The sequence below is a fragment of the Falco naumanni genome, chromosome 4 (assembly GCF_017639655.2).
Source record: "Falco naumanni isolate bFalNau1 chromosome 4, bFalNau1.pat, whole genome shotgun sequence".
Taxonomy (NCBI): domain Eukaryota; kingdom Metazoa; phylum Chordata; class Aves; order Falconiformes; family Falconidae; genus Falco; species Falco naumanni.
The window spans coordinates 42,405,837-42,427,181 of NC_054057.1; the positions used below are offsets into that span (position 1 = coordinate 42,405,837).

Genomic DNA, 21,345 nt, shown 5'->3' on the forward strand with positions numbered 1-21,345 from the left:
AGCATTAGATCCACTTTAGCTTATGTCCATATTACAGAATAACCAATAGTGTGGTATTTCTTCCACTACTAACATTCTACTGGAATAAAACATTTTCTTTCTTGTGTAACTAAACTTAATCAATTTTTCTGCGTGTTTATAGTTACCAATTAATGGACTTTCATACAAAAGCAAATTTTCATTTTGCTCTGTGTATGAAGTTGTCAGGGTTTTGGGGGAGACTTTTTGAGATCGCCACAGGAAGTGAAGGTACTGAAAACGTGAATATAGCTTTTGTTTTTGTAAAGAAGTTCTCGTTCTTATAACTCAAAATTTCTTTTTACTTCTGTGAATTCTACTGCAAGTCCTTTTGAGGTGGTTGTCCCTGCCCCCCTGCCCTGTGTCTGTCCTCCCCCAAGTAGAGAGGTTCTGTAGTTCTGTGCAGCTTTTGTGGGGTTGGAAGTCTACATTGCAGAGTGAAGATTAGAGGCGAAAGCCCAGCTAGAACTCAGGCTGGCCACTGCCTTAAAACGTGTTTGTAAAAACATTTTTTGTTACATTAGACACAAAAGCAGAGCCAAGGATAGTCCACATTCTTTATTGGATGGGGGGGGGGGAGCATTGCCACAAAGGATGAGGAAAAGGCGGAGGTACTTGATGCTTTCTTTCCCTCAGTCTTTAACAGTAAGATCAGCTTCCTTCTGGGTACTCAGCCCCCTGAGCTGGAAGACTGGGACAAGGAGGAGCAGAATGAAGTCCCCACAAGCCAGGAGGAAAGGGTTAGTGACCTGCTGCTCCACTTAGACATGCACAAGTCTATGGGGCTGGATGGGATCCACCCAAGGGTACTGAGGGAGCTGGCAGAGGAGCTCGCCAAGCCACTCTCCGTCATTTATCAACAGTCCTGGCTGACTAACCAGGGAGGTCCCAGAAGACTGGAGGTCAGCCAATGTGATGCCCATCTACAGGAAGGGCAGGAAGGAGGATCTGGGGAGCTACAGGCCTGGCAGCCTGATCTTGGTACCGGGGACGGCTGTGGAGCCGGTCATCCTGAGCTCCGTCACACGGCACGGGCAGGACAACCAGGGGATCAGGCCCAGCCAGCGCGGGGTTACGACAGGCAGGTCCTGCCCGACTAACATGGTCTCCTTCTGTGACAAGGTGACCTGCTCAGTGGGTGAAGAAAAGGCCGTGGATGTTTGTTGTCTGCTTGGACCTCAGTAAAGCCTTTGACACTGTTTCCCACAGCGTTCTCCTGGAGACGCTGGCTGCTCGGGGCTTGGATATGCGAGCTCTGCGCTGGGTGAAACCTGGCTGGCTGGCCGGGCCCAAGGAGCGGTGGTGACCGGAGTCAAATGCCGTTGGTGGCCGGTCACAAGTGGTGTCCCCCAGGGCTCAGTACTGGGGCCAGTCCTGTTTAATGTCCTCATCCATGATCTGGGCGAGGGGATCGAGTGCCCCCTCAGCCAGTTTGCAGAGGGCACCAAGTGGGGGGAGTGTTGATCTGCTGGGGGGCAGGAGGCTCTGCAGGGGGGTCTGGGCAGGCCGGGCCCATGGCCGAGGCCAGTTGTAGGAGGTTCAACAGGGAGAAGTGCCGGGTCCTGCACTGGGGACACAACAGCCCCACGCAGCGCTACGGGCTGGGGAAGGGTGGCTGGGAAGCTGCTGGGCAGGGGAGGACCCGGTGGTGTTGGTCAACAGCCGGCTGAACGTGGGCCAGCAGTGTGCCCAGGTGGCCAAGAAGGCCAACAGCATCCTGGCTTGTGTCAGGAATAGTGTGGCCAGCAGGGCCAGGGAAGGGATTGTCCCCCTGTGCTCTGCACTGGTGAGGTCGCACCTCAAATACCGTGTTCAGTTTTGGGCCCCTCACTACAAGGCAGACATTGAGGTGCTGGAGTGTGTCCAGAGAAGGGGAACAGAGCTGGTGAAGAGTCTTTCGCACAGGTCCTAAGAGGAGTGGCTGAGGGAGTGGGGGTTTCGTCTGGAGAAAAGGAGGAGGCTCAGAGGGGTTGTTACTACTCTCTACAACTACCTGAAGGAGGCTGTAGTGAGGTGGGTGTCAGTCTCTTCTCCCAAGTAATAAGCGATAGGACAAGAGGAGATGGCCTCAAGCTACCCTAGGTGAGGTTTAGATTGGATATTAGGAAACATTTCTTCACTGAAAGGGTTGTCAAGCACTGGAACAGGCTGTCCAGGGATGTGTTTGAGTCACCATCCCTAGAGATAGTCAAAAGACAGGTAGACATAGTGCTTAGTGGTGGACTTGGCAGTGCTGGATTAATGGTTGAACTTGATGATCTTAAAGGTCTTTTCCAACCTAAATGATCCTACAATTTTTTAAAAAAGTCTTTGACCATATTCTGCTTATTTCCTTAAGTTTGGCAAAATGGTAGGATCAGCAGCCTATGACAGATATCTTGAATAACTTCCTCTTTTCACAGTAGCAGGAGTTTCAAGTTACTGACTTAAAAAAGAAAATACAGTTTTATGGTAGGGAGAACATTTTCCTAGCTTCCTAAGGAAGCAGTCTACATGTTGTCTCTTGATTTTGGCCCATAGTAAGCTTGAAGCCTGTTGTCCAATTTCAACCAAACTCTTTAAAGGAGTCTAAAATATCTGAGTCCCTGTAATAGGGACAGACAGTGTATGGGTACAAGAGTGACCACGGCTTGTTCTTGTCTCTTGCTGAACTCTGCATTCACCGGTATTGGAAGGGAATGTAAGCAAGATGAATAACGTAGTACTATAAAATTTGAGGATTTCATAGCAAGATACAGAAATCATGGTGGGAAAGCTTAGTATATTGATACAATTTTTGAGAAGCAACACTGTTGAAAGCCAGAATTTAATCTGTTTTGTTACTACTTCTGCTCATAGAACTACTTTTTTGAGATTTTGGATAAAATCACTAAAATTGTTCTGTGTGCTACTTGGTTTATGTTGACACACAGCTAGTTCTGACTTGAGGCTCGTTTGTTTTTCACTTTTTTATTTCCTCTATCTATTTCATCATTGCTTGTCAGCAAAAAGAATACAGGGTTTTTTCTAATCTGCATATTCTGTTCCCCCCTGTATAGTACTGCCCTTCTGTGCTAAGCAGGCAGTTATTTGTTGTCCAGAGATTTTTTTTTTTTTTGTAGTTGCCTTTTTTTTTTTATGTCTTTCACTCCGGCAATGCAGGCTATACATGTGTTTGATCCATCAGAACCTGAAACCATGTTCTGCAGCTGTGTTAGCAGTGTTAAGCACAGTCAGGCTTTACCCGAACAGTGTTATGTGCCCATTTACACCTGCAGTTAAGAACTGTGTTCTGTTTTAAAATGCTGAAGATTGTACTTAACCATGCTGTTCATGCCTCTGGCGAATTACCCAGTGCCGTTCATCATGAGCTATAGCTACTTGGCTTTTCAGTAATATGGGAAGGAATTCAAGATGGTTTGTTTGTTTTAAACATTAATGTGGTTTATAGTGATTTGTTCAGGCTTTTGTTATTATTCCTTCCTTATCCAGAAAGTGATTGATCTCTCCCAGAAGAACAACTTGATATGTTTGAACATTTTAAATATGCACTTTCTTGGCTTTCCAATATGATATGCACATAGTTTTTATACAGGTAGTTTTGAAATGGTGTGAAAATCAAGGATTTATTTGTATGTTCAGCATATAGTTCTTACTCAAATGCTTGCATGGATTAATAATATCTTGGTTGCATGACTAGTTTTAGAAGGTGCATGTACTTTATGTATTAAGTAAGGTATTGCTAAATGGAAGTACTTAGCCCAAACAGAGTGTGGAGATAGGTCATATTTGTCTTGTATTTTGCAACAGCAATAGTGTTTTTAATAGTATTACTACCAGCAACAAATAATAGCTTACCTATTTTCCTGCTTGTCTTTCTTTTGAAATAGTTTTATGCCCATGATTTTATATCTGCTTGTATTCCAGAATTTTATTTTTAAGAGGAAGAATAAACCTTATCATTAAAATAGAAGCAGCAGAAGCTCTGCAGTTACTAAATATGTAAGATCTTGAAAAAATAAGAAAAAAAATATCTACAATAGCTTTAAATTTTTGGAGTTGTTTTACCTTTCTGGCAAAATACCTCTCTTTTTTACTACTTCACTGTCACTGGACATTTTGGTTTTTTCCTCTCATTATCAGTGACATTTTATGAGAGTGATAGCATTTGTGGTGATGAGCTCTTGTGATTTAATCGTAAGTGTTGTGATATTTCATTGGTTTTACCCTTAAAATTCATGGTTCCTGGAGCCAGATAATTGCATGAGGATCTCATCTTTTCTGAGAATTTTCTTACATGTGTAATTCCTTGAATGCATTCAAATACAGGGAGTCAAAAATCTCATCCTTTTTATTAATTTGAAAGCAGATTTTTTTAAAAAAAATAAAATCTTTTGAGGACTTCAGGTACGTTTCGGTTTTTGTGGTTGTAATTACATCACACTTAAGAGTAGACTCAGTAGCAAGGCTTTTTGTTAATCGTGTCCATTTCGGTGGTGTGTAGGGAGAAACCTAGAGCAGAATCCACAGGATTTATTGTCTAGTTAGATGAAGCAGATATAATTGGAGAAAGGTTGTAACATACTGAACACCTTAAGAATCTTAATTACTAGTAATGCCATGCCATAACTAGATATTTTGGGATGGTGACCAAAAAAAAAAGGGGGGGGGGGGGCGGGGAAGATGATGCAGGAAGGTGTGCTAAATGGAAAAAGATATGAAGGTCAGTAGAAAAGTGGAGCAGGTATGGAATTGCACTATGTTGAAGGGACTGGGGAGATGATGACAAGAAGTCACTAACCTTGGTTAGGCAGGAAAAGGGTTGTTGGGATGTGTCTTCAGCTGTTTTTTTGTATCTTCTTTCTCTATTGGGTCTGGCTGGTTTTCTCTTCCATTTTTCTTGACAGTAGAGGTAGAGAATTTAAGATGCATCAGTGTTTGCATATTATGTGTGGGTTTGGATGATGATAGTCTCTCTTAACTGCCTGTGCTCAGAGGGATTGCTGGGTGGCGAGTGGTGTTTTAACATTGCGTATCTTCTTACTGTCACTGCCTTCTTCAGATCATTATTTGTATGAGTGACAAACTAGCTCCACCCTTTGCCTTCTAACTGGCATTTCAGTTCTGTTGCTTTTTTTGATCTAACCATGTTCATTCTACTTCTGTTTACTCCCTGTGGCACTCTTCCTCTAACTGCAGTTCAGTGCTACCATGCTTGATATTCCTTGGCCAGCTGACAGCTCACTTATCTAATGCACGTGGAGCCTAACGGTTTCATAGACAGGTACTACTTCTTGTCCTGGGCTTCTGGTCAGTAGGGTTTTTTCCCAACCTGTATAATGAACTTTACCCTGCATGTAGATGAACAGAAGTAATGGCTTCACAGAGGGGTATGAACTCCTCCTGTTTAAATTGCTAACGTACAAGTCTGACTAATGTTAATGTATTTAGTCATTTACTTGTTGGCTGTTCTAGCAGAAATGTTAGTCAAGTATTCGTAGACCACGGGTGGAGTTTTAGTTTGTGAATAAACGAAATACCACCAGTTCTACCAGCAAATCTGAGTACTTTGTCCTCAGACTTGCTGTCAATATTTTTCTGAAAAAACACAGGCAATCCTTAGTTGCCAAAATTACAGTTTTCAACAAATGTTGTTTAGAAACATTTTACCAAAGTTAAAGCATTTTTCCATTTGTATCATGTATGTTCAGTTACATAGTCTAATACTTCATTCTTTATCTACTTAATTTTTACAGTAACTCATTGTAAGAACTCTGATAGCAGACTCAGTTGAAGGCAGGCATTTTAGCCAAAAATTCTGCTACTTTTAATATTTGAGCAGTTTGTAATACACATAAATACTTGATTTATCACACATGTTTTACAAAAACTTAGAACTAAATCAATCTGTGTTCCTTGAACTGTAGAATATCAAATGATGAGAGCACTTTTATCAATCAGCATGGTTAGAATTTCAACACAGGAGCTTTCTGCATTATGTATTAAGTGATCTTGCTTGTCTTGATTAATTTTCTACTGCATATTTACATGGTTACTAGAAAACGGAGGGGGAAGAGAGAGAGATGCATGTAATTGTTTTTGTAATTTTTTGCAGGTATTTTTAGCAGCAATGATGTAGCAGTATCATTTCCAAATGCAGTATCTGGCTCAGGATCTAGCACTCCCGTTTCCAGTTCTCATTTACCTCAGCAGGCTTCAGGCCACTTGCAGCAAGTGGGAGCTCTATCACCTTCAACTGCGCCTTCTATAACTACTGTTGTTGCTGCAACTCAGGTAAACTATCAAGAGTTTAAGATAGCAAACCTTGTTTTTGACCTGCTTATTTTCAATGTTAAAAGAAACAATAATTTGTTTGGAAAATAGGTTAATAAACACTGTACTTGTTGTGAAAACGTATTAGGGGGTAGAAGTTCCCTGTAATATTACATAGTCCCATCTTTGCAGAGCACAGATTTTCAAAAATGGTCTATGGAGGTGTGTAGTAAAAGTCACTATGTTATGACTAGTAGCATAAATGCTGGTTACAATTCATCAGTGCTCTAACCAATGTCTGTTACCAGAACAATGTTTTAAGAAAGGATTTAAAAGAGGAACGTGAAGTTTGGCACACTTCATGCAAAAATGCTGGTATCAGTTAGAAAACAGAGGGGGTTTATTTGAGAGATTTGACAAATGGATAACTGTCACAGCACTCCCCAAACTGTCAAGCTGCAACAAGGTCTTACCATCTCATACCAGCATACTCTTCATGTCAGTTCCTCTGCTGCCTTCTCCTCACCCAGGGAAAGTGTTCTCTCTGCCTCTTCATTGGCCACCCAACCCCTTAACAGAAGCAGCCACAGCTGCACTTTTATCTACATCAGCCAAACCCCTGCCCTTGAAGCCAGCCCACAGCTGTATGTTATCAATGTTAATTCACCCAGCTTCATCCCTCTACAGATAAGTAAGGCTAGCCCTGGCAAAGAGGTGGCTAAGGCTGATATCTTGGTAGCAAGTGAAAGTTGGCATATATGTTATAGTTTTGTATTTGAAAGGTCATACAAATGAAGATACTGGCACTGTAGGCACTGGCACTGGAAGAGTGTAGAAGGGTGACATGAATCAGAAAAAAGTATCTTTATGGTAATATTTTGTATGACTTTATGTTGGGCAAGACTACATTTATCAAGGCAAAAGAACATGAAGTTATAGTTGTAGAGAGCCACCGTGATCAGAGTGTAAGTATGAAGGCATACTGTACTGGACATAATAGTTTTTTTATACTTCGTGTTTCTTGTGTTTTTCATTTTCTGATGGGAATCTGTTTTACAATGAATGTATCAAATACATCTTTTTTGTGTGTGCATAGAAACAATCAACTTTTAATTTATAGAGTCTACAGTGATTTAAGATAGTGTATATAAACCTGAAGAATTGAAATCAAGCTTAATACATATGTACTTATGTGTTTGTATGTGCACACACGTGTGTGGAGTACATGTATAGCAGAAATACTATGTGCAGGCTAACACAGAATACATTTCAGTATCAAATAACATTGTTGTTATAGGTGGTAGTTCATATTTTTATGTAATTCTTCTGGACTGGTTTCCTAAAGAAATAAGGCTTGCATTATGCCAGTGTGTCAGTGTGACTTCCGTCTTGTAACTTAGGAACCTTGGTCAGTTTCACCCAAAATTGGGTGACATCTCTGTTGCACAAATTGACAGAAGCTATTTTAAAGAAATTAATTAAAAATATGATGCTTTGGCAAAGAGCCAGTGTAGCTTTTGTGAAAGGAAAGGAAATCTCAGTCAATTTGCGTTAGTGTTTTGTTTTTTTTTTTTAAATCCCAAAGAGTTTTGCACACGAAAAGTCACTGAAGACACTTAAATTGAACAGTCTAGAGATAAAGGGAGAGGTTGTGTCATAGGTTAGTAGCAGATTAAAAGACTTAAAAAACCCTAAACAAATAGATGCTCAGTTTTCACTGTGGAGATGTTTTCCATCAGAGTCATGGGAAGATCAGCCTGATGGCCTTTTGTACAGCTCGGCGTATTCATAAATGATCTAGGAAAAGGGAGCAACAGAAGCCAAGTTTGCTGATTATGCAGCAAGCTATTATGAACATCAGCTGTCACAAACTGCTGAAAGACTGCACTGACCTGTGTTGACAAGGTTGTAAGAGGGCAAATGAAATTTATATTAAAGGGAAAAAGGCAGTTTCTATTCGAAACAGATACAGTAGATATCAAAAGAGGTAGTGAACAATGGCAAGGAACAGCATCTTTAGAAGGAATGAGTAAATAGTGTAGGACTCTTGGCCTGGAAAAGAGACACTGAGGTGGGGAAGACCAAGGTCTGTAAAATCACAAATTACATGGAAAAGTTAAATTTAAGCAAGAATCATGCACCATCACTTCTATTTGTTAAACTCTGTCAGAAAATAAATGGCTTCAAAAAACAATGGGATGGAGCCCATATTTAGCAGGCATGAACAGAAATACCATAGTATTTTTTTCCTCATGTCACAAAAAGGTGAAGTATATGGAGATGCGCTTTCTCTTAGTGAGAAAGTGCTTTTTCTAGCTGAACTAGAGAGCCCTCCATAGGTGAAGCGCTTAAAATTCCTGTCTTTCGTTTGTTTTTTTGGGAGATGTGTGGGTGGTTGTTGTTCCCTGCCCACCCTCCCGCCTTCTCCAGAGGAGTCACGTATCTTAAACTCAGTACCTAGCTTGTTCTCCTGTGGTCATAGATTTATTTGTCAGGGTCTTATTCGCAGGTACTACCATTTAAAGTATCTTTTGGTTCTGAACTATAAAGGGGGGTTCAAATGGTGAAAAGTTTTGCTTGACAACCTTAAAAGGAGACTCCTGTCAGGAGAGAATTTGTGAATACCTATGCTGCTTCAGTGACACTAGGACTACATTTTGGTAACTAGTCTGCCAGCTGGAAATTGGTAAAGGCGTGGTCTCTTTTTTTCAAGTGTCAACACATAAATATTTGAATTTGGGCCTTATGCCACCTGAACTATTATACGGGTATGGATATTTGAACCAAACATTGTGCCTCAGATAAGCTGTGTAGCACAACACGTCTTTAAATTATGCTGTACAACCAAGGCACCTATATTTATTGTCCCAGTCTTTGCCTTCTGTATTTCTTGTCTTCACCATTTGCAGTTAGACTGGCACTTATACTTTTTTTCTGACATCCAGTAACATCCAACAGGTAGGCAGTAGAAATTTCCAGTTGAGGCTAAATTTCTTTAAATGTCATGTTTCTGGGGTTTTTACCCTGCTGATTTATCAGTTTTGAGAGAAGCTTCCTACAAACAAGCTGTAGTCACAAGAGGTGAACAAGTCAGTTGGCTGTAAGGTCCATGGACACAGTTCTTCCTCATTCATGGGGAAAATGAGTTTACGGAGTACTTTAGCATGGAGGAGAAAGGTGGATGTCTGTGAATTTTAAAATATTAAGTGCTTTCATGTCCTGGTTGAGGCTTGGGATCAGGTGCTACTTCTGTCATCACACCAGGCAGATCAGATACTTTTTCCTAACGTTTCAAGACTTGAAAATACCAAGCAGATATCCCTGCTGGACGTGTCTTTGATTCATACTAAATCATGACAACCACCTGTATGTGCCTTTGTTTTTCCTGGACACTGAGAGTCTTATCCAGTTCATGAGGTCCTTGCTAGTGGTTGAAGAGACTCAGTCAAGAAAGCCTATTTTACCATGCAGTTGCTCTCCAGTTTTCATGTGGTTACCATATATGACTTGTTATACCTCAAGGGTTAGGGTTTTCCTGCTTAGTTCTGCAAATTTCACAGTGCTGTCCTCTTACTGGGCTCATGTGGATGTATTCTCCGTGTTTACCCACATCTTCACCGTGGAAGTCTACAAATAATTGTGTGCTAATATATTTATTTTGTGTAGTGTTCTAATTAAAGGAAAATCAACTGAGATTCTAGGTGTACATGTAGTGGTTATAAGTTAAGGTAATCTTGTGCCTCTATAGCAGACAAAAAGGAACAGTTAAAAAAGCAGGTTTTATTTAAACAATTAGTTAAAAGAGCAAGTATGACCAATCTTGGTTGCTCAGCTGTTTGGTCAGGACGGCAAGTATGCCATTGGAATAGTACTAAAAATTAGAATAGCCTCTAAGATGTGCTGCTAAGATACATTTCTTTTAAGATTTCAGCTGTTAAGTTTTCTGAGATCTTTTTTGGGCATTTGTAATTATGATTTTGACATTATAAATTTGTCAACTTTTGATAGATTTTTTGCATCCTTTTTTTTAAAGTAGGGGTGGTCAGAAATTCTAAAGAGAAGGTCTCAGGAAAATTTTTTTTCCATATAATTAATCTCAATATTGGCTGAAGTACTTTGACTAGGAGGTTATGGTAGACATGTAATACAGAGAACTTTGTTTATAGTATTAAGAAAACTTTCAAGCAATTGAAAGCAAGTGTCCTAAAGTGAGAAAATTAGATAATACTACTGTGCCTTTTGTTACTTTTTAGGAACTGCTATGCCCATATAAAACTTAAGTGATTAAAACTTTTTCCTTCAACAACTAAATAACACTGATTTTAAATCTTCAAAAAAACCCACCGCCTTGAAGATCCTGGATTTTGATTCTCCCATTCTGTTGTCTAGTATGGTGGTTCCCATACTGTGGTTTTAGTTCATCTGTTTTTAAGACAAAAACACATTATGGGCCTTGTTGCAACTACTTCTTCTTTTGTGTCTCATTTTCTCTCTCATGCTACTCATAATTTTTACTCCAATCTAATAAATCCAGAAGAGATTATTAGCTTATGTTTCATGCTGTGCCGTAACTGTATTTAAATGCTGGTATTCCTCACCAGGTGGGAATCAGTGGTCTAGTAAAAATGCCACTTGCTGGAAATGCAGAATTTTTGCATCCTGTTCCCCTTTTTTTATATCTTGGGCATAGCCTCAGATAGGATATGCTGCTTAAATCAGTGAAGTTCTATTAGCATAACAATGCATTTAACAATTGCAAGAATATAGGAAGAAGGGAATACATGCGAATAAGGTACAGCCCACACAACTATTTACTCCTGGTTTTCTGTGAATTGATCCTCTTGAAGTGTTTGCCTGTACTGCTGGTTTTGCATGTGACAGCAAATTACTGTATCCCAAAGTACAGTCTTTTCTCTCAGAAGCGTGTCTTTTAACTTTTGCGTGGATGTTAATATATGCTCTGTTGTTGAGAAAAATCACTTTCTTGCATTTGGATTTTGAACGTTGTCTTCATTTTTCCTTGTTAAGCCAAGTAACAAGTTGCACCACTCCAAGGTCCTTTGCTCAGTTTTTATCTTGGAGATTTCCTTGTATGTAATGTATGTTGCTGTTATGTTCTATAACAGCTTGCGTAACTGCTCTTCTGATGTTATTCTTAGTGATTAATATATGTTCATAAAAAAGGCAGTGACCTGGGTGTTTCCGTATCTGTTGGTATGATACAGCAAGGTTTTCTTCTCCTCAGGAAATGGTGGTTGTTAGATTAAAAAATTATGATTTATTTATTTATTTTTAAAATTTTTCACTTAGTAGATTTCATGTTTTGTAATTAAATGTTTGCTGCTTTGGCCGAAATTGAGATTGGAATTGGTTGAGCTATCTCTGTTCTTTCTGATGACTTAAATGAGTGAAATTACCCTACTAGTGCTCTGTGGCCATTTGTTTCCAAGGCCTTTATGGTCCAAATACAGGATTAGACTGCAGAAATGCAAGTAAAGGTTTTTGACTGGGTTTTCTTCCTGTTGTTGATAATTAACGCCATCTCTCAGACTGTATTCCTTTTAAGGGGGAAAAAAAAGCGTTTAAGTATATTATCTCATTTCAGCAGTATTTTTAGTGGGAGTGGAAATGGCATGTAGTGGTTTCTTTAAGACATACAGCCTTTTATTTTAAACATATGTAGCTCATTGACTCTTTGGTGCTGGTATGATATGATTCAGTAGTGTATGATCTTTACATTATTGTAATCTCAGTTTATTCAGAATTTTTCAGGATTTATTCTTATTCTGGAAATTTAATGTGATAAAATTGTGACTTTGTAGATTTTTTTCTTCTACGTGATGGTATCTGTGCTCTTAATGACTGTATTAAGCACATCTGTGAGATAGTTTCAAGCAATATTGCACATATTTGTCACTGAACTGTTTTACAGATACAATCCAAAAGATAGAGAAAATAATGGTTTTTGCCAGTGGATGATTCTTCTTTTCTTTTTTTTTTTTTTCTTTTTTTTTTTTTTAGCTGTTTTTCCTCCTCTGCAGCTTCTGTTTTACTTTCTTTCTAAGTTCCCATCTCTTACTTTATGCACTAAGCTTCCTTTGCCACAGAAGCAGCTAATAAATAGAAGGAAAAGGACAAGAAATACTTGTAACAGCAGTCCTTATGGCTTACACAGAGATAGGGAAACTGAATAGTGCTGTTCGATACTCTTTTTAGTCCAGGATTTATTTGTGATGGCATGAGGGGTCCACTTCAACATGGTATAATGAACTACTGCCTCCATGGTGGAGATGTGATAATTGGGAAGGTAGGTGCTGCTGCTCAGTTGCAATTTTAAGTGAAATAAGTTTGCTTTAATCACTTCCATGATCCCTTCTGAAGTTCGTTTGGCTTTACTCTCTGTGGGAGCAGTAGGGTTTTATTTAGTATTCATATAGTGGTGGTTATTCTCCTTTGTCTGATCCAGTTTTTAGAGCGAGATAAGGCTTATTTTTTTTTTTTTTACTAGATTTGGAGTTATTTGTTAACAATACAGGAATGTGAAAGCTCAGGAATCCTGAGCTCTTTTCAGATTCTTAGATTCTGAATGTAGGGCACCTTATATTTCAGATGCTTCTATCCTGTGGTTTTTATTTTCTCACTGAATTAGTCTAGTCCCTAATTTTGGATCTCTGTAGTCCCCTGCTTTTTTTCCACATCACTAGTTTGCACTGGTTTTGGTTTCCTGTTTTAGTGGTTATTTTCTTGTGATAGTTTAAGTCTGCTCATTATTTTGCATGCTATCAAGAGAACTCTCTTCTCCTTTCAGTTTTCTTTTCTGGCACCCACAGGAAAATAAGTGAAAATACAGGAAAAAGGAACTTTATTCTTAGTTCTTGTCTCTATCAACAGGGAAGTTAGAAGCAGTTTTTGGAGCAATCTTATCTATACCTTCTGAAACAGGTGGAATTATGAGGGAATTTAAGTGTATGTTTTCAGCAAGTAGTCTTTGAAAATTCAAGTTAAGAGGGTTTTTTGCAAGTCTTCAGGGCGGGGGGAATTTGGGCATTTTTGTAGGACAGTGAAATGCACATACCTGATTGATATTGCTGGTGATTTTGCAGTTGTAGTCTCAGATTACGGGTGTCATAATCTTGAATGTAGTAGGGCTGAGGAAGATACTCCTCTGTCCACTTATGTTTTCCAGTCTTGCTGGTTTCTTCTTCTTGGTGTTTTTTTTTTTTTTTTTTTTTTTTTTTTTTTTTTTTTTTTTTTTAATTTGTTTTTGTTAATACATATTCGACTCAAAGTAAATGTGAGGAGGGAAGGAAAGTTTCAAGTTAAGCATCTGAAGTTTGCTAGAGCTGGGCAGGTGAAAGTGTAAATCCATTTAAGGAAAGTTTCTGGGCCATCCTCTCTGGCTGCTGTAGAAAATGGTAGGTCTATTCTTTGGGGGGTAGAATGAATACGTGAAAAAAGACAAATTGTCCTCAGTTCTAGGACATTGGGATGTGACAGATGTGACTATCTCAGACTTCAGGTCACCTGCACTAGAGGGTTGACTGCTTAAGTGAGCTTCCTGCTTCCCTCCCAGAGTTACACGTCACAACCATGTGTAATGGCTGAAGTTAAGAGTTTAGTGTATTGGATCAGAACATCTTAAGATTTAAAACTGGAGACTTTGAAATATTCAATCTCAACAAATTTATTTAAGCCATAATCCTTTCTTGCAATGCAAAGGAACTTGCCCTAATTATGGTGGGTTACATTAGACATGTAATCAGAGATGATTTCCATAACTCGGGAAGATGCTTACTCTCTTTCTACATTTTTTTCAGGCAACTTCCTGAAGTCTGTTTCTTAATACAGAAATAGTTGAGATGTTGAATGCCAGAATAGCTCTTATGAAGTCCAGAGTGCAGATAGTATAGATTTCTACTGCTTGTCTGAAAAGCTAGTACCAGGTAGGTGCCTCGTAGTGAAACTTCTCACTCCTTAGAAATCAGTCATTTATGTAAAACATAGACAACACTTAATGTTTTGCTAATTTTTTCCAAAATGTGCTTCTTCTGGTGACATCATGACATCAGGTCATACCAGTCTTTTTGCTGATACCAATTCATTTGATGTAATCTAGAGGCGAGTGACCTTCCCATGCAGATAAACAGTATGTTTTGCAAGTTCTGCTAGTTCATTTTTTTTAAGTTCAATTTATACATTACCATACAGTGTGTGGCATATTGATGCTTGCTTTGTTTTGTGTGGGTTTTTTTAAAGATCCGACATAAAAATAGCAGGTTTTAGAAATTTGTGGTCAGTTTAGTTGTATTTTCTGCATTTGTCTTCAGAAAGATGATTAGTACTACCTTAAATATGAGTGGTAATTAAGAAGAGAGTAATAAAACATCTGGAGATTATGATAATTGCATGGTTTAAGCAGGATGCTTCCAGAAAATGGAAATAATATCCTTACTCCAGTACTATAATTCTCTAATCGATAGAAATGGTGGATACATGAAAACCAATTAACATATTTTATATGACTGCCAAAACACCTCTTGATGATAAGATCTCTCAAAAGGGGTTCCTACCCACTGGGTCAAAGGCAGAATGTCAACATGGATCACGGACTTTGGATGCTGAAACTACTCTGTTCTTGTTACCTCAGAACTTTAAGAAAAAAAATATAAAAGGAAAAGCAAGCACATCCAGTACAAAAAGAAATAATTTTTAATAGAATATGTTGCTCATCCTTGGGACTCATTGCCACAGGAAACTGCCAGCGCCAGTAGATTTAGAAAGTGTGCTAAATGCATCCCTCAGTGTGATGTTGTAGACAGTGGGGTTTGGTATTGTGGTGCAAGATGTCACTGCAAAATAGTGACTTTCCTTCCAAAACCACTAAACCGTGTTTGTGTCACTGCCGGTTAAATTTAAGAGTCTTGCAAAATTAAAAATGTAAAAGAACCATGCAAGTAAAGGGTTTTCCATCTAAATTTTCTTGTTTGTCACTTAAAGGCTGTTTTAATTCCTTGTTACTTCTAGGCAAAACTGGTAAAAATAGAATTTTCTTCTCATTCAATGTAACTGAGGATTTTTGGGGTGGGGGTGGAGGAGAGTAGCAAGGAGGAAGAATTTACAGCCAGAGGGAAAATTCCTTCCAACATGTGACTCAACTAGAAGAACAAAGGAATCATAGTTGCAAGTAATCTAGTATTTAGCCCAATTAAAATATCTTTACTTTCTGTATTTTCCTCTTGCTTCATTAAGAATGTCTTTGCGTCGACTTAAGCAATATACAGGTAGTCTGAAAGGCAGTTGCATGATTTTGCGCAGTGCTGCATGCTGAGACAACTGCATCAATGTTTCAGTCTAGCAATAAATGTTTTCTGCCTTCAAGCTGAAGCTTATTTAGCTTGGCTTATCTGGTGCTGCTGTAGCAACCATCAGTCTCCAGGCAACTGAGGCACATTGACCTCTTCGTTGAACTGAGTGTAGCACTACTTCAATTTAGCTGCCTGAGACAATAGTAATGGTGTTGAATGTGAAAAACGTGAAATTTTCTAGTCTGTATGCAATGAAAAGAATAATAAAAAATATTTAGATGAAACGAAATCTTGTTCAAGTCAAACCTAAACATTTGAAGTTTGCATGGTGTATGCTTTGTTGTAAGCTGCTAAGTTCGTTGCTGAGGCAGTATCCTTATAGGCCTTGTATAAAATGTTGAGGATCTTGCAAGAGTTTTTACACAGCAGGAATTCTGCTACTGTAGGTGTTTGTTTCATCACTTAAATAGCAAAGACTATTGCTGTTTATTTAGAAAGTTAAAATGTCAGTGTTTGTGAATAAGTGGCTGATGCTTATTACTATTTTTGAAATTATAGATGATCTTTAAAGTAGTTATTTTTCTCTCAGATCCATTATTTGCCATTTAAAAAGTGTCTGGCTTTCTCTGGAATGCTCATGTAAAGAAAATAGATTACTGCGTGGGTATACAGGGTTTGTTTCCTGATCAAGCCATTCTTTCTGCTGGTCAATATGAGAGTGAAATTGTGGTTTCTGATATATAGGTTAACATTCTTAAGGAAAACGGATTCTTGGGTAAGACACTGCTTCCATTGTCTATGTAGAGCAGATACAGGTTAAGTGCTATGAAGACAGAGGTGGATGGAAAGGATGGAGGAACAGACTTGGGGTAAAAGGGATTTGTGTTGAAATGATAGCTCTGTTTTCACTTAGGTTTGTGGGGGAGGAGGAGGAATCCCAGGGTCTTATCTCTGTAAAGCTTTTTTTTTTTTTTTTTTTTTTTTTTTTTTTTTTTTTTAAATAAATATTAAAAAGGCATAACAAAACAAACAGAAATCCCCCCTCTGAATGAGGTAGCATTCTAGTAAGTGTTTGTATAAGTCTTATTTTGTGTCTAGTTTATAAATAAATAGATATTAATTGGTTAAAATTTTATATAATATCCAGCTTAGTTAACATGGAAGAGATGAGTAAATGGGTAGTACAGTTGGGGTTATAGCTTTTTCACATTATTGGAAGACAGGCCTTCTACCCATGTGGTTTTTAATGACTTGATGTGCCCTTGTTGTACACTGGGCAGAGGTATAAATTAGTTTCTGTAGGTGTGCCATTAATTTTTCATTTTGCCTTTCAAATCCCACTGTGTTTCCTAGTTGCATTCATTCATGCCTTTCTTGGAATATATTTGAGTGCTGCTGTTTGAAGGTTAGATGGGTTCGTTTAATTGAAGGATTTATTTGTGCGTTTAATCAAAACAATTGATTCTCAAAGACAGTATTTGATTATTTGCTTGTTCATAACAAGAGTCTTCATTACAGCTCGAAGTTCAAAGTATTTATTTTTGCTAGTAACATAAAAAGTACTAATGATGTGAATAATGTATCCATAGGATGATTTTACATGTCATGTATACGGTTTCCTGACAGATTTTAATTATAATAATTTGTACATGTAATTAATGTTCTGTTTGATGGAAAAGTTGCTTTTTTCTTTGAAGATATCATAAACCCTTTTTCTGATTTAATTTTAACTTTTCCAGCCTCCTAATTAAGCTTTTCAGTTAAATCTTGTATTTCAGCCAGTTAGTGAAAACTTCCATTGTAAAATTGCACCTTGATAATCTGTTTTAAAAAAACCTGGAACTTTAAGGACTTTAGAGTGCTTGGATGGTAATGGTAGCAGTATGGAACGGGTTATCTTTTCAATCCCAGTATTGCTTTTGTGAGTGAATAGAAGGCTACAGTGGCTGTTTGGGGTTGATTCACATTGGTGATGTACATAGGATAGTAGGTGAGGTGAGGTTAGCTGTAAAAAGTACACTTCCCACTTTGTCATCAATAATGCTGTAGGCCGGTTTAGTTGAGAAGTCAATATAGTTTGCCTGAAAATTAATTTCGTAAGTTCAACTTACAGCTAGGAAAGACAAAGTATGAATTAAATAGTGTGAATGAAAGTACCTGTTTAAAATATATAAGTAGCTTTTATCATGCTGCATTTTAACATTTATTTGGTGTTGTGCTAGTTGTTTTGAGAAGTCCTATGATGGTTTTCAGAAGAAATGTGGAAACTGTTTTTTAAGGATTTTCTGTGTTATCGTCAATTCCATCTGTATTTCTTGGAATATAGGAAAATAAACAGGAATTTGGAAATTTATTTCATTGGAAACAAGGTCTAGATAAGATTTCTAAGCAAATTCCATATTTGTGGCAAAAATATTCGAGAGTTGTGCTGCAGCAAGTGGTGCGTGAAAAGTTGATGTAGCAGAACTTCCTCTTGGGCTTCCTAGAAATTTGGTTGTATTGCTGCATTAACCACAGCCTGACCACCTTCTGCGGGCGTATACAGCCATCCCAGATGAGTAGCTACACAGAATTCAGAGAAGGCAAATGATAGCAGTGGTTCCCCCACATCTCCTAAATGAAATTAAAGATGGTACTATAAGTACTGCAAGAGTAAAAGGAAGCATATTCTTCCCAAGTAAACAGCACTTAATACCCAAGTAAAGCCAACTGTCACATGCTCCCCATAGCATAACTGGCCTTAATATTTCTAGGGATAAAAATCACTTTTCTGCACTTGTCCAGATTAAGCTAGGAAACATAAGGCCAGGCTGCTTTTGCTGCTGCCACGTGATAGGCAGCTCTTTTAACTTCTCAAGAAGGGCAGTTTGTTTATATATATGTTTATTACCTATTATTTATTATCATCATGTATGCAGCATTAATATGTTTGAATATTTAAGCTCATTTAATTGCAGTGTGGTTTTAATTTTGATGTTATTTTCAATAGTACATTGTTCAGATAAATGTTGCTTGCCATTGACCAAAATACATCAGTTTAAGATAACTTCTAGATTAAGTAAGCTGATGTTAATATCTGGTGTAGTGCTAGAATTTCCTTGCGTGTTTCATGAAGCTAGACAACTGCATGGAAAACATTAGTAACATCTTCTCAGAAGTATAGCAGAACAGCTCACAGAAAATTAGTTTTAAACTTCATCTGCATTTAATTTTTTGCTCCTGTTTTCAGTGATAGTTGGCCATAAGAAGTAGTTGCTGGTGATTTCTAGTGCTCTTGATTTCTTTACTTCATGTTAATAGGAACAAGGGGTAGTTTTGCACTTTCTATCACAGCATTGGGCTGTGATGAAGAAACCTAATATAATTGGTAAATGGTACGACCCTAGCCACATTAATCTGGTACTCATACTTCAAGAGATACAGACAGTGCAGGAGCAATGATATGTTTTTATTTTAAACAAGAAATAAAAATAACCTTTGAAGTTATTGTTGACAAATAGATATTGGCTGAAGTAGGTCATGAGATGATCTGTCACTAATTGTAAAGCATCATCATAATGGTGGTATAATGTAGCAAAGCTACAATATAGCAATGATTATTTTTAAAGCAGAGGGGAAAAGGGATGTGGATTGGATGTAAACTGATTAAGAAGCCGTCTTGGAATTGGTTGTTCTGGCCATCCTTGTTGTCCTATCATGAAAGGAGGAGCCTTCAGTGATGGTTTAACTACAATTAAATCCCTCCCCTTTCTTTATGGAAACTCGACTGTAGGCATTTCAGCATTAGCCTAAACAATGGTTTTGAATATGTTAAGCCCCTAACAATTAGGGAGCAGTTTGGGGCATTGAATAATGTGGAATGATGCAATTGAACCTGACAGCTTCAACAGTCAGCCTACTCATGGGACCCGAAAGTTGTTCACACTTGGTTTCATCTCTCATCACACGCTGAGTATTAAAACCTTACTGGTGTGGAGCTGAGACAGAAATGAGGCCTGTTATCAGAAAATATTTCATAGCATAAAATTTGAAAGGAACAGGGGAATAGGCATGCTTAAAGGTTCTCAAATTGTTGAGACCTAACCTAATTGCATACAACAAAGTATTGTCTCATTTTTCTCCCCTTTGGTTTTCCTGCTTAAAGAACATGTAACTTCTGAAATGAAGAAACTTTTCCCTGGAAATTTAAGTAAATGTTCAGTTATGAATGCAAATAGTTGTCAACTTGGGAAACTTTATAGTCATACTGTTACAGTAAAATACCATTTTGGAGTGGTGCAAACACATACAAAACTATTTTAAATATTTCAGAGGCTATTTATGTGTATATATGAGTTAACTAAATTTAACTTGCAAGTCTCATTCTTTAATTAGAAGAATATACTTGCATTTTCTTTCTGTAGAGCCAAGTGGTTTTAAGCATCAATCAAATATCAATCATTTATTCTTACTGCATTTGGGCATTCTGTGAATTACAGTGTATCTTCCTTCTGTGCTGCTCTGCTGCTTATTGCTTTTCTGATTTATTGAATGTGCCATAAATGAAAGCAGTGTATTATATACCTCTAGATGGGCTTAAATCCTTCTGCTAAAATCTTTTCTGGAAAATTTGCTGCCTTTTCAAAATAAATACTTAGCAGTTTCTTTATTTCATTAGTTCTTACATTTTGATCGTGTGTTGTGTTGACTGTTTAACTAGAATCAGTTGAAATAAAGAATACTACAGCTTTAAAAGTTCAGCATTTTAGAGCATGTTTCAGTCCTGTGACCTTAATATGTATTGACAGGATGATTGCGCATTTTTAATAAATGCTTGCTACAGCTTGTTTGGACTGTGAGTGAAACATGAAGCTCCAATTTCACCTTTAAATAATGTAGCGCTCCTCCACCTCCTCTACTTTCCTGTCAGATGAAGTCATCACATACATAATAAAGCTTCGCAAATCATTATTCTTGTCATTTTACATTGCCATTTAAAAAAAGTATTGGAAAAGTTTTTATTTACCTCCAGCTTACTTGAACAAATTTATTAATGTGATTTTTTTTTTTTTTTTCCTTTGAGAGTTGCATAGGATAGATGATGGTACTAGAACTTTTGTAGTTCCAACTTGTTGTAGGACACCTTCACTATTATTTTAAAGTATAAACAGGGGTTAAGTTTAGGGTGATCAACTACTTGAGAAAAAACTCAAGTTCTTAGATATTGTTTAAATCATGCTAAGTCTTTTGATCTGTTATATCAACCCACTTAGCAAACATTGTTTAATTCCTTTGATGTCTCTTGTTTTGTGATGTGATGGCTACTCAACAGACTTTAGCAACTCCTTTCAAGATACTTACACTTTCAGAAAGTTCTTAAATCTATTTGAGCATGTTTCAATCAAATAAATAGCTATTCTCCTTGCTGATTGTAGCAGCCCTGCCATCATAAATTAATATATAGTTGCTATTACAGTTTTAAGCAGCCTTGCAGTGAATTACAGTGAAAGTACCGCAGCTTTTGTGTAAAACATGAGCAGTACACTTACTAGAATTAAGAGAAATATTTTATAGAAATATTCTAAGACTAAACAGAAATAAGACCTGATGTTTGTCGTTTAAACAAAAAAAGCATGAACTCCATTAGTAGAATTCATAACCTCAGCCAGTTTATATAAATAACATATACACAGATTTTTATTTTGCTAGTCTTGTCTCTTAGATATGGAAGCAAATAATGATTGAATCTTGTAATATTCCATTCTTCAGTGAAAGAATTTGACAATGTTTT

At 37.7% G+C, this 21,345-nt stretch overlaps 1 protein-coding gene and 1 long non-coding RNA gene across 6 annotated transcripts in view; one reads left to right on the top strand and one right to left on the bottom strand.

Moving 5' to 3' along the window:
- The window catches only part of MLLT10 (MLLT10 histone lysine methyltransferase DOT1L cofactor), a 136,870-nt gene that overhangs the window by 95,016 nt on the left and 20,509 nt on the right, over positions 1-21,345 (top strand). For all 5 annotated transcript variants that reach the window (XM_040591261.1, XM_040591259.1, XM_040591263.1 and 2 more), the window contains one exon: positions 6,113-6,291. In XM_040591261.1, coding sequence (XP_040447195.1) covers positions 6,113-6,291 — 179 coding nt within the window. The remainder of the gene's footprint in view (positions 1-6,112; positions 6,292-21,345) is intronic.
- On the bottom strand, positions 4,330-5,190 carry LOC121086872. The gene is made up of 2 exons (XR_005827460.1): positions 4,799-5,190; positions 4,330-4,509 (listed from the first exon to the last, which is right to left on the bottom strand). It is a non-coding gene; the product is annotated as an uncharacterized LOC121086872 (long non-coding RNA).